This window comes from Ascaphus truei, chromosome 18 (genome assembly GCF_040206685.1).
Source record: "Ascaphus truei isolate aAscTru1 chromosome 18, aAscTru1.hap1, whole genome shotgun sequence".
Lineage (NCBI taxonomy): Eukaryota > Metazoa > Chordata > Amphibia > Anura > Ascaphidae > Ascaphus > Ascaphus truei.
Genome location: NC_134500.1, coordinates 4,877,440 through 4,891,550, shown reverse-complemented (window position 1 = coordinate 4,891,550; position 14,111 = coordinate 4,877,440). Strand labels below are relative to the sequence as shown.

The window sequence follows — 14,111 nt, the reverse complement described above, 5'->3', positions numbered from 1 at the left end:
TTAAGCACTTCAGGAGTGGTCCGCAGACCTGCAGCTTTGACGCCTACAGCATCTGGGTTTAACTCCTCAAAATCAAATACAATTGTGAGACACCATTAAAAGAATTTCAAATGAAACCCCCACATACATAAAACAAACCAGCATGGCCCATTGCAAACTATTTTTGGCATAAACATAAAAACAAGACTTTACATATATATTTAAAAAAAAAAAAAAAAAAAAAAAAAAAGTATCTTTGGCACATTCATTAAAATTGTATATGGCCAAATGCATTACAATGCACGTGTACAAAAACTTGCATGACTTTTTTTTTTTATGAATGATATTTATTAACAAATATAATTCAACAGAAATGGCGCTGTCCGAAGCCGGCTCTCGGAGCGCCGAGTGACCCTAATAACAAGTCCTGTACTTCTTTCGCTGAATAAATTAAAGGGAAATCTGTAGTGTCTCTGTGCTGAATGAAAGTGCTAGGAAACCAGGACATAAATATACATTCTTATCTTACATATGTACAGTTTGGCGGTGTATAAGGTGCAAACGCCAGGTTACTTTTCAACAAACACCAAACAGATTTTCGGGTACTTTCAGTTTTAGCGACAAAACGTTTCAGCTTCGGCAGGAATGCGCAAACTGGGGGGCCCGAGATTTTTTTGGGGGGGGAGGGCAGGCGAGGCGGTTGCAGAGGCCCCGCGCTCTTCCCCAAAGCATGACGTCACATGGCCCCACAGCATCATTTGGCGCCGGTTCCTAGGTAAGGGGGGGGGCACGAGCACTGGGGCAGAGTAGGCAAGGGGGCGCAGCGCAGAAAGTTTGCGAACCCCTGAGCTACGGGACCATATTGCAAATCGGCGTGTGGACAATGGCAAGTGTGAAAATAGTAGCACACGCTAGAGCAGGGGTCCTCAAACTGAAGACTGAGCCACCTGTGCTGAAGCAGGGATAGCCTGAAAACCCGACATGTTCGGGGCGGGAGGTTCTTGAGGACTGAAGTTGAGAACCCTGCTCTAGGTAACCACACAGAACGCAATATATAGTCAGCATTATACTAGCCTTGCTTACCTGAAGCGTGTGGAGGCGCGCACTGCGCACCCCACTGACACACCAGGAGTTAATGCTGCCGTAGCACTGAAGATACCATTAAAACCATTCAGTGATGTGGGGATCTGTAGCCCGTTCCCAGAGCAATACGTTTTGTAGGAGTAAAGGTGTTAAGGCAGTTATCAGACATGACTATACTCCACAAGAATACAGAGACTTTAAAAAAATGCACCAAAAACAGGACAGGAATAAAACAGACACCACATCTTTCACTTTGCCATCATCTTGCCCGTCGCAGCAGAGGGAGAGTAGCAGAAATGTGGCGAGTCCAGGGACGGGTTTAACGGACGCGTCAGTGTCCAACCAGTCAGCAGAATTAGTGAGATTAACACAATTGTTTGGGAGGCTAGGTCCTGGGGGTGACCTGTCCTGTTTCTTCGCAGGGTCTTGCTTTCGCCTATGAATAAGGCCTGGGCTTGTGACATTAGTGTTGATTTTATGAAAGTAAAAGAAATATGGATTTTTTTTTTTGTTGCAAGTCTGATTTCTTCCTTACAAGATGCTCCGCTTCTTCCTAAGGGCACCTTGGCTGTTGCACGCTTTTAATTCAACATACTGCACCTGTAAAAATAAACAGACATGACGTTTGCTATTAAGTAACTCCAGCTTACTATAGTGTGAGCTAATGGCTCCCCGAGGAGACACCCAGGGAAACTAAGGAAGATTCAAAGTAATGAATCATTTTCTAAACACAAGAACATAGGGAATTAATTGCAAGGATTTGAGAAGTCTCGCATTATTACTCGATGTGCAAATATTAAACGCCGACCTTGTTTTTAATGAGATTCAGGGTTTCTACCGGATTGCAGCAATGTGGCGTTAGGTGTCTTTTTACCGACTTGAGGCAATTACAAAATACTACACAGGTGAATTAAAAAGCCCCGTGGGACTACAGAAAAAAACGCACATTAGTGAAATGTAACAATACTTGCAGAAGCATATACATAACAATGCTGTCACACGCGGAGACATGCAGATAGAAAGCAGGGCAACTTCGGGAGTTATATACAAACGTATTTAACCTCTTCTGGGCTGGATGAGGTTACAAGGGATTACTCACTGGTCAGAGCCTCTCCAGAAATCCAACATGCTGCAGTATAACGCAATATAGCACAGGACTATAAAAGTTGCATCTTACAACTCCCTAAAGCGGCTTCCACTTTGTAGAGTGTTTTATGGAAGTACTATTGTCGGAGTAATACTGGCAGCTCCTATCTTGCTAACCCGTGAGGAAGGGCTCTCCTGTTGGTTATTACTGGGCCGTGAAAACTACAGAAGAAGATCAGCATGTCCGTCCTGGCCAGAGTCTGTCAGGGATACTTCTCTAAAGAGTCTTGGTGGGGTGGTATCATGCAGATACACTGTATTTATCAGAATACATCAGGTTCTAGCTACGAAAAGTTGGGATTCCACTTATTTGGCCCTTTTTGTAAACATTTAGAACATAGATTTGTTCTTGAAACACGAGTGTTTGTGGATATCCAGTAAATATGCCACATTGCAGGGATGCTCAGCACAGGTTTTCTACAATACCCTACAATAGCATCAGAGGCAAGATCCCTATAGAAAACGTAATGGACATGGCGGGATATCTTTAAGAATATACTGTTTTTGTGCACGTGTAAATAAAATCAATCAGGTGGGCACAAACCATCATTACAATTCAAATTTACCAATCTAACCCAAATTAGAAAAGCTTTAGAAAAAAATACTTTGTATGCAATAAGAAACAAGTTTATGCCATTTATTCGAATTTTATAATACCCCAACATGCTTTTTAAAATGGGACCGGCCTTTTACAGGTAAAAGATTCCAGTTTGCTCACATAAAATAAAAACTATTTACAAAAAAGAAGGATAGATCTGATCAGTGAAAGCATTATCATGTCAATTCTGTCTTTACATTTCCATTCTGATGGAAGAGACTGAACCTTTTAATGTAAAAAGGACACATTCAAACAGCATCTATAATCCTTCCACCAAAGGAGGGAAATAATGTCACATTAATGTTTGGGAAATGGTCCTGGTTGAAGCTGGGAACATTCCCTGGTTCACACTTATTTTAAAATGATCATAAAAAGATGTATCTTTGATATACCATGCTACATGGAATTTAATATAGTGCTTTAATACATTTACTGAGGTGCTTACAGTAACGATGCAATGAAACTGGTCACATGTTTATACTGCGGATCCTATTCAAGCACATGCTGTCCTCGCATCCGATTGCTTACATAATGACACGATATATATGCTGCTATTACACTTATTAATCCCAGAGTTGTGATACCATCTATCAGACCTGCATAATGTTACATAGTTGTACAGATGCTGTAGCGATCACACTGGCCTCTTATCCAGATGTCTCGGTTTCTTAGGTGGAAGTTCAGCCACAAACTGGTAATCGCCACAATAAAGGGGCACATACAATCAGGGGCACATTCTAGAAACGCTGTTTGGATATATCACTCGTGCACCTTAAAAAGCAGCAATCCTGAACTGAGGGGTCCCCCCAGAGCAGAGTCGTGGTGCCCCGATATTCAGGGACCCCCTGGCTCCTGAGAGACTAAGGGTTTTGTCCCCCAGGCAAGAATACTGTACAACAGGCAATAGAAAGTTGCAATATCACCGGGAGATGACATCACGGCTTTCCATTGGCGACTGCAGCATTGTGGTGGTATTTATAAGAAACAAAAAAACTTTAACGTTCATTTTTACTGGGAACCTGGGGGGTCCTGGTGGTCGAGGGGGCCACAGGTTAGGTAGCGAGGACACCCTAGTTGAGCCACTGTAAATATGAGCAGGAATCGCACGCAGTGTGCACCTGCAGCAACCACACGCAGCGTTCACCTGCAGGAACCTTTCAGTAATACAGACACGAAATCTCCAGCACACAAGGTGCAATAGAGCGATATACATACTAGGTATATATGCATTTTGTGCATTAAAAGCATATGTAAGGGGGTCACCCCCGGTTCCCCTGATCTTCCTTTGCCCCCTGCCTTACCCCTGTGGCAGTGGGGGAAGGGGACGGCGACTTCTCCCGGCGGGCACCGCCATCTTGGTTGCGGCGCGAGGTTCGCGCAATGCGCAGAGGTTGGCCAGGGTAGCGGTGGCCATCGCCAGTGTGCCGGAGCTCTGGGAGGTTGCGCAGGCACAGTTAAGCGTAGCGGCGGCCATTACAGCATCGCACATGCGCAGTAAAGATCGCGCACACGGTCCCCATAGGAAAGAGCTGTGCCAAGGACTACAATTCCCAGCAGCCTCTGGGGACTGCACTTTCACCCTGGTCACAGGCAGCATTGAAGCCAATAGAGCTGGCAGATTCTCATGCTGCAGAGTTGCAACAGTGTTGTGTGCAGACAGGGATTTTCTCAGTTGGATCCAGGAAGAGATTGGGGAAGGTAGTGTACACAGAGCAGGGCTCTGCTGTACTAGGCCAGAGAAACCCCAAGCCCAGGTAGGCCCCACTCCCCACTAGGTTAGTGGGTAATTAATAAGGGACGGCCCCAGGTTACGGACCCTGCCCTTAGTGTGTGTGTGCTGTCTTGTCAGTGTCACGGCTGTCAGTGCTGTGAGGGCTGATAAGAAGGCATCGTGTGTGTGTGCAGCACGTTTGCTGCAGGTACCAAGTAGGTTGCAGTGCGTTGTTGCAGTGCGTTGCTGCAGGTGCTGTGAGTATTAGTTAGCAGTCCGGACCGGGAAGAGATAGGGGAACGGATTAGGCCAGTAACCCCCTAGGCCCCAGATAGGTCTTCACTCCCCAGCTTGTGGTGCTACAGGGACAGGCCCTAGGTTAGGGACCCTGTCACAGTAGTATTAGTGTTAGATAGGGACACAGCGGACGCTGCGCTCCCCGAGAAGAGACTTGGACTCAAGTCTGTGCCAAAAGAGACAGTGACTATCTCCAGGGTGGGATCGCCCCTGGCGGGCCCCGTGTGAGGCAACACCGGATCAGACGGGATCACCAAGCGGCAGATCCTTTTTGAAGTTACTTGCAGAACCGAGTGCAGGAGCGCTCGGCAGGTATCTTCCTATGTGCACCATCGTATCCTAACATATCACAACTACACATAGTGACTGCGCAGTCATACATATCCTCTCTCTGTAAGAGTGCGGGACATTGTGTGGGGATTATTGGACACGGGTGGGATCACCCGGTGTAGGGGGGGAGCGTCCTGTGAGACGCCGTAGTCAGTGTCTCCTCTAGAGAGGGACACCTGTTGTTCTGGTGATGTTATATGTTTCCTATGCACAAGTAAAGGTATTGGTTATAATACACACGGTGTGCTGAGTATTTGTATGTGTCCTGCGAGGAACAATTCCCGCTCTGTCGGGAACCATCGCAGGTGGAGGCGCTGCACCGAGTACAGAGTTACTCATAATCTACTTGCCCCAGGTTCCCCGTGGCGGAAGCTCAGCCCTCCTGTGAGCCTAACAGGTAAAGCACCACACCTGGTAACTGTAGGTTCTCCGCACTCACACTATATCTGCGATTGGGTGGCGGTATACCCGTTACACATATTTTCCCACATCAAACATTGAACATTCTAAGAATTCTTGACCAATATGTATAACGGTTTGTGAATGTTCTGCCTTATTTTGCTGAAGGGCAGGGTACAGCGCCAGAGAAGTCACCTTCAGGCTGCGCGAAAGGTCAAACTTCCCGTATAGCGTGCGACTTGTATAAGGGCACACCTTGCACACCTATGACCCTCTTACTGGCTTTGGCGGCCCATCACCAATCACCATTGCGTTTGATCATTTACTACTTGCCTTTTGAACATCGGACGGTACCCTGGAGAGGAAATCTAGAAACTCGTTATTGTCGATGGCGTACGGCACTCTGAGCTTCTTTGTAAATTTATTGACGCCTGCAGAAAAAAAAGAAAGAAAAATAATTAATTGCAGCTTGTACCGATTTGGGAAAGAATGGATCTCCACAAACTGGCCATGGCGAGCAAATAAACAATTTAGGACAAACCGGAAAACCCGCTGCTCTGGCGTCTATTTCAACAGGTCGCTCATACATTTCCCCAGAGGGAAAAGGAGAAGGAACCAGCTTTGTACGTACTGCTCCAACGCAGCTCTTTTATACGCAACGTTGCTTTCAGAATCCTCATTAAGTTCATCAAATGTGAAGTCACCCAGATTGCACTGCGTATTACGCGGTCTGCGCTGGGTATATTCACGCTTGCCATCCTGGCAAGAGTCCTTTTATACCCGTGCCCTCATCCCTGCATTGTTGTGAAGGCAGCACTTACCTTGCTATGGTTATCACAAGGCATGTTTGATCATTTTTGTTATTTGGCATTTGTTATAAATTAGGAAAGCTTTTAAAAATATATAAGTTTTATTGAATAAACATTTAGAGCAGCAGGGGGGTGAGTAAAGATGGCGATTTCTCAGTTCCCATATACCGGGTTTAGCAAATCTATTTAATGCCGAAAGAAACCCGTCTCAAGGGAGTCAGAGCAGGGTGTCATTACAGGGATATTTCCTGGAAACAGCGACTTCGTCTTCAGCAGATTCCCTTGAAAATGAATATTTTACAATATAAAACAATATTAACCACCGCTCCTGAAAGATGCTAATTTGTATAGAAGAGTTTACCCAAAAATATTTGCGCTCTTTAAATTCCCAACCTGCACCAATGCGTGATCTTCGCCAGCAGGTGTAGCAAACCCGAGCTCTCCGCGTGGGGAGAGAAACTCGCAAGGTGGATCCTGCGGACCAGGCAAGGACCACGAGACAGGGACTCATCGGATAAGAACTTACCCCAAATTAGGATGATGTACCTCAAAGGTATGAAATAAAGAAGGACTGTGGCTACCAGGAGCACAGAGCAGGCGAGGAGAGACAAGAAGGGGACGCTCCAGTTAAATGTGCTGAAACAGGAAGTGGAATTGCAAATATTAGAAGTGATTACATGTTACAGAGAGATGCACATACATCTACAAAGCCCAGTGAGCTCACAATCTATTTTTGATCTGTTTCGTCTAAGAGCTTGTACTGGGTCACAACAAATGGAAAGCCCAATAATCCTTTTAGAATTCTGGAATACACAACATTCTGGTATATTTTTGTCTTTAAAGTATATTATTTTCAGTGTTAAAATATATTTTTCAAATGACCAATTGTTTATTCAGTTAAATCCACTGTAGGCTGTGGAATCTTCCATTGACTTAACATGACAATTATCAGAAATACTTCTGTACATGATGTTTAAATAACATGTAGCTTAATTATACACAATGGGACCCTTGCATTCAGCTCTAGACAATGTGTTTTGGCTTTAAAATCTTAGTTGTTTTAAAAAATGTGTCTCGTATAGGGGATGCATGAAGTTATTACACATTCACATCGTACATGCGTATTATGTTGCTTATGAAACGTACTGTATACATTTTTGTAGGTATGGAAAGAATTTCTCAATGTTTTTACATCATATAATCCACCAGGTCTGAGCTAGTTGGCCTCATCGAAGATATTTGTTTAAAAGTATCAACTTTGAAGTTTTAATGCATCAACATCAAACCTTAGTTTCAAAGGGTGGCACTGTAACCAAGGGATGAGTTACCGGCCGAGCCTTGTGCTTTAAGCTGCAGAGCCCATGCATGAAGCCTTAACGCACAATAAGTACATCGACAGCAGGTGCACACAGTCTCATGTGGCTGTTAGTTGATGGTCCACCTCCCACAACCATTTAAGTGTTCTGTACGGTTCTTGCTGTCTCGCAGTGGAATTCTAATTTTAAGCCCGATGGTGCAACGCTTTGCTTAAAGTAGCTGCCTGCGGACGCAGCAGAGTGCAGTAAGGAGGGAGGGGAGTCGAGCTCCTGGGGAGTTTAAAAAGGTTGCATCATATTTTTTCCTTGAATGACTTCAAAAGCCTCTCGCAGGAAAATGGGTCGACAATTACAACACGTACATCTAGGGGAGCAACAAGTCGGACAAAGGAGAACAGGCAAACATTAAAAAGATCATATTTTGCCCAAATGTTTTATTCATCAGTCAGTAAATGAAATGCAACAAGGAAACAGAATGACATTTAAAATGAATGTGCTAATTTTAAGTATTGATGATAATATAAACAGTCTAAAAAAAACAAAATCCTTTTGGTTGGTAACCGTGTATTATAGGTTTGTGGGCGCAGCAGTAAACATTTTACACATGGTAAGGTTCCCCTGGATGTGTATACTTTAAGCGGTCGGGTTGTTTGGAGATGTGCAGTATCATTACACCATGCATAAGATTGGCTGTAAAGTATGGTTTAAAAAGTTATCTATTCTAATTCAGTTCAAGTCAACCCCCAATTTCAAACCAAAACGCAGTTTAGCAGAATAATTAGAAATAGCCACGTTTACATGAACAAGTTAACAATGCACAATTTGTATTTTTACATTAACCTTGCATTTAAGTGTTGGGGCTTAAAAAGTTGATTAAAAGGCACATTTTTGTGTGGTGAGCATTTGTGATGGAGAAACTTACGAGCATGAAACAGGACATGTTTTCTACATTTCAGGGGACATGAGAACCATGGAGAGAATATACCTAAGATTTCCTAGAGACCCGTTGCAGACCTGGATGGTTACGTGGTTGAAGGTCATGGGCAGACTTTACATGGCAAGTTTAAGGGCGATGGTTTGTAGTCAGGACTTTGTGAGAAATTGTATAATAGTACAAAGTAATTGTTATTTTATTGTTTCACCTCCCCCTTGTTTTTATGATCTGCCTCCCTTTACATCCACTTGTGAAAAATAAGATTATAAAACCCCCCCCAAAAACTCACTTTTTTATTCGTTCGCCAAAGGATGCAATTTCTTCTAAAATATTCTGAACAGTCACGATAATATCTTGCACCATGTGAATTCTCTCTCGTATGGTCTTCCTTTCAGACTCCTAGGAAATAAAACATTTAGAAATGTAACGGTAAAAATACAAACACACCAGAACAGAATCACTAAGATTTTTTTTGGCTAAGGTGATGCAAGCTCATTAGCAACCTTTAGTTATATCCCGTTTTAACTATATAAACAGACTAAGTTGCTAGGCAGACTAAATCATAACATCCAAATACCATATCCCAAATATACACAGATTTATTCCAGAGGCATTATTGTGTCTCTACACTACTTGCATTTATTTTCCTGATCTCTCCCGTACGTGTATTATATAACATACAATGCATTCCTACTCAGATTATATCTGCACGGAAGACTGCAGGATGATGGTAAGGCTGGGTAGATATGGGAGCGAACGGTCAGAATTCGTTCCGCGGAATTGCCAGAACTTTACATTCAAAACCCGTTCCGCGGTGTAAAATCCATAGACGATTGTTCCAGCTTCGATCGTGCGGATTCATCCAAAATCGCCATTGGATACAATCCGCTGGTGGATTTCAACAAACCAATCCGCGGATTGCAGAATCCACGGATTGTCGGGACTAAAAGAAATCCGGAAAAGACAAATTGCCCTTTTTGAGACCGATTCGCGGAAATGCGCGGACCAAAACGGAACTGGCCAATCCGAGGCATATCCAAATTCTCACGAAAAAATGCAACCCTCTCTACAGTAGGTTTGTGTGTGTGTTATAGATTAGTGTTCCTTCTGTACTGAGCAGGGAATCAATCTGTGCGACTTTCCGATAACAAAAGAAATATCTGTAAATAACTTGAAAGCCTGAACTTCCAGGACAAGCCTGCTCCTGCAAGCGGAAATAGGCATCAGCTGGCAGAATCAGAGACATCATGCTGACTTTATTTACACATTTCAGATTGAACTAAGAAATGTGGTGATAACACAGTTTAACAACCACAACATTACTCTGGCTGTAACGACCAAGCTGCCTGGGAAAAGTAACGCCGACTCAAATCTGAACAACGGAAAAGCAATAATGGGTTTTTTCGATTTTATACACAGAGAACATACATTTGTGTTCAAGATGCAGCCACTTCTGCGTGAGCGTTTAATATACATTCTGGCAAAGTCGGGAAGCAGATAAGTCTTGTAAATAAATGATATTGTGATAAATTAAGTGGGCATGTGCACGGTTTGCAGCGGCCCTGATCAGAATACCTTATATGCAGAAATGTTTTATTAACTACTAATATATGAACAGCAAAATGAATATCTTCATAAATTATAATATGTTTAGTTATTTTTTTACACTATATTTAATACAAGGGACAAAAACTTCGCTGATATAACATGTTTGGGTCTATGCATCAATCTCTTTATCAAAGCCAATGGAAGCAGAGATAAGACCTATATATACTCGTCTGCAAAACCCATATAAAGCAATTGTTTGATTCGGGGTTTAACGTGGACCCGCAATCCGACGGTGGATAAGAGATTGATATATCTATATATCTCTATATCCATCTTGCTTACCTGCCGGAATTCCACGGAAAGCAGACTCTCTGATACAGAGGACAGTGTGAATATGTGAGTGTGTGAATGTGTGTGATTGTGAGCGAGTATATATGTGTGTGATAGTTTGTGAGTGTGATAGTTTGTGAGTGTGATAGTTTGTGAGTGTGATAGTTTGTGAGTGTGATAGTTTGTGAGTGTGATAGTTTGAGAGTGTGATAGTTTGAGAGTGTGATAGTTTGAGAGTGTGATAGTTTGAGAGTGTGATAGTTTGAGAGTGTGATAGTTTGAGAGTGTGATAGTTTGTGAGTGTGATAGTTTGTGAGTGTGATAGTTTGTGAGTGTGATAGTTTGTGAGTGTGATAGTTTGTGAGTGTGATAGTTTGTGAGTGTGATAGTGTGTGCGAGTGTGCGTGCGAGTGTGTGTGCGAGTGTGCGTGCGAGTGTGTGTGCGAGTGTGCGTGCGAGTGTGCGTGCGAGTGTGCGTGCGAGTGTGCGTGCGAGTGTGCGTGCGAGTGTGTGTATGTGTGCGAGTGTGTGTATGTGTGCGAGTGTGTGTATGTGTGCGAGTGTGTGTATGTGTGCGAGTGTGTGTATGTGTGCGAGTGTGTGTATGTGTGCGAGTGTGTGTATGTGTGCGAGTGTGTGTATGTGTGCGAGTGTGTGTATGTGTGCGAGTGTGTGTATGTGTGCGAGTGTGTGTATGTGTGCGAGTGTGTGTATGTGTGCGAGTGTGTGTATGTGTGCGAGTGTGTGTATGTGTGCGAGTGTGTGTATGTGTGCGAGTGTGTGTATGTGTGCGAGTGTGTGCGTGTGATAGTTTGTGAGTATACAGTATATGTGTGTGATAGTTTGTGAGTGTGTAAGCTTCAGAAATCAACAACGTTTCCATCTCAAAGTTACACGCTGCATATTGTTTCTGCATCCAGATGTCCAACAGAGATGTTACTCTCTGTTACACTTCCTCCTTCGGCTGCCCCCTCTGCAGGAAATGGCTCGGTGATGTCACCGCCCCATCACATTTCAGACCCGTACACAGAGAGCTTGGTTTTGACATGATACAGTCTGGACTCTCCATGTAGGAGAGCACATAATCAGGGTAACAGACAATGGGTCTCACCTGGGAATAGTGTGCCACATACTGTACATAATAAGGGTATTTTATCTTCCCCAGGCTCCGTGTGGCTCTTTGTATAGTGTGCAAAGGAGTGAAAGCATGAAATGAAGGCAGTGTGATTTTCAAGATTGATCACTTACATGCTAGGAAATGTTGATCTTCTGCTCTTAATATAAACATTGGGACACTTACAATTTGTAAAAGGTTTTATCTTTGAGGGGATGTTAGAATTCCCAAGAGCATTTTATGCCAAGTTGTACATGCAATTAAAAAATATATACTGTATGTATTTATCTATCTACACTAAACTCCATTCCTCCTGTTAATATCACTAAGGGGAGATTCTATATGTGGGGGAGCAGCTCGATTAAACACCCACCTCTTGAATTGTAAAACATTATACTAGCCCACACATTTAAAAAAAACACATTTATTTATGGCTACTCCATCTCCTGCTCCTACCACGATACCCGCCCACACGAGAAAACCCCATAACGTTCGGTCACCACAGATCTAGCTCACACATGGCAGCCTTCCTTACACTAGACTGGTATGTATTCCCTCTCTCGTTTACACTGTGCCCTTCTTACCTAATGAGCCAACACGTGTTCGCAGATTAATATTTGGGTTTATTATTGGAGATGTATTCAGTGCACAGATGGATCAGAGCGTGGGGGATGGGTGTGCATTGGTAATTGTAGCGTGATCCCACCATTGTTTCTCAGCTCTTGTTACTCACAGTAAACTTCAGGATTGTGTATTTGTTTGCGAATGCACTTACTACATACGGTCGGGCGACTTCTTTTTATATAATAATATGCCTTGTGCTTGTTCATGGATCGGCTCGCTTATTCGGACTATTTTTATCAATCCATCAATGGTGTTTGACATGGGGCTGGGTGTCTGAGCACATACTGGGGGAAGCACTCCTGACGAGAACAAGCAACATACCTCTGGGAACTCCTAAGTGATTTTAGATTTTCCTACAGTGAAACGACTAAACGTGTGCGCACACAACAGCTCCGAGAAGAAAGTCTATTTTGATCTTAAAGCCGTTTTAACATGAACATTTAAAAGTACTCCACAATATGAAAAGGCCTTAAAATACTGTATGTGCTTTATATAAAATGGTAGAAGAATAAAGTCGGAAACCTTTACTTCACATATTACCAATAATTATTGCAGTAAACGGGGTGCCCATTCTAACTGTAAAACTATGAATGCCATAGTTAAAAGAATAATCCAAATTATATATGACATATTCAGTAATTCTGTGGAAAAATATGTTATATTTCTGGCGCCCTGCACATGCAATTATGCAACAAAAAGGATATATACAACCAGGACTGGTGACTGTGTCAGATCCAGGGATGTATCCAATCGATGAATGCGTCATACATGAAATGAAAACAGATAAAAACACATAGCATAATACTGTATGGTGAATATAAAGTAATCTATAACATAGACTTATCAAGATTTATTATAGATTACTTTATATTCACCATACAGTATTATGCTATGTGTTTTTATCTGTTTTCATTTCATGTATGACGCATTCATCGATTGTGTCAGATCCAGGGAGTACTCCAGTCACCAGTCCTGGTGGAATATACCCTTTATTGCATGTGCAGGGCGCCAGAGATATAACATATTTTTGCACATGTTATAACTCTGACCCCCAGGTCATAGGAACACCACAGGCAGCTGCCTATATTCTTGTCTTATTGTAGAGTACAGGTCCTTTACATCACATTGGTGATTATTATTTTAGTCACACACTTTATTGAGATGTTTTGTTTTCCTGATATGCAGTAATTCTACCACTGTTACTAACGTGAAAGTAGATGACCATGTTGCAAACAATTATTTGGTATTCTCAAAACGAAAACTTAATTGAGTCACAATCTTAACTCCGGAAGAAAGGTTTTGGTTCTCCTCTCAGTGGTCAGCAATAACTTATGAGACCCCCTGGAGTTACACCTTGCGCTACGCTTGCAGTGCCGGCGACGTCAGGTTGCGGTCGCTGGAAAAATCTAATTGAGATGACTTCCGTCACGCCGCGCTTACTATAAGCACAGGCGACGGTGGCAATGCATTTGTTTTGACGTGCTGTCGCAAGCACTATAAGCGCAGCCTTAAGGAGGGGGTTCATCAAGCTGTTACAGGTTAACGCACCTCAACAGCATGAGCTCCCATTTAAGTCAATAAAGAATTCTCTTAATGCCTGCTCGGGGGGAGGGCTGCCCTGTAACAGCTTGATTAATTTAGAGGTACAGTAAAAAGCAACTGTTACCAATGTTTAAGTGCTTTTAAAGACCGCTGCCTCCATTAAGTGAATGCATCACATGTATTGGGTGGGGTGGCAGCATATTCTGGAACAAAACTAATGGAGAAAGGCAGATTTACCTTGCACCTATCGGAGCCAATGTGCCAAGCTAATAGCGCCAATTTTTCGCGGTGTGCGCCTTTATTGTAGCAGTGTCGGGATATAATGAGATTCATCAAATTGTTTCCGTTACC

General features: G+C 43.0%; 1 protein-coding gene across 5 annotated transcripts in view; it reads right to left on the bottom strand.

The window, feature by feature from the left end:
- Positions 1-268: 268 nt before the first annotated feature.
- MCTP2 (multiple C2 and transmembrane domain containing 2) overlaps positions 269-14,111 on the bottom strand; it is a 98,217-nt gene continuing 84,374 nt past the window's right edge. For all 5 annotated transcript variants that reach the window (XM_075575245.1, XM_075575248.1, XM_075575247.1 and 2 more), the window contains 4 exons: positions 8,892-9,001; positions 6,879-6,988; positions 5,877-5,974; positions 269-1,662 (listed from right to left, as the gene is read on the bottom strand). In XM_075575245.1, the coding sequence (XP_075431360.1) occupies positions 1,594-1,662; positions 5,877-5,974; positions 6,879-6,988; positions 8,892-9,001 (387 nt within the window). In that variant the 3' untranslated portion in view covers positions 269-1,593. The remainder of the gene's footprint in view (positions 1,663-5,876; positions 5,975-6,878; positions 6,989-8,891; positions 9,002-14,111) is intronic.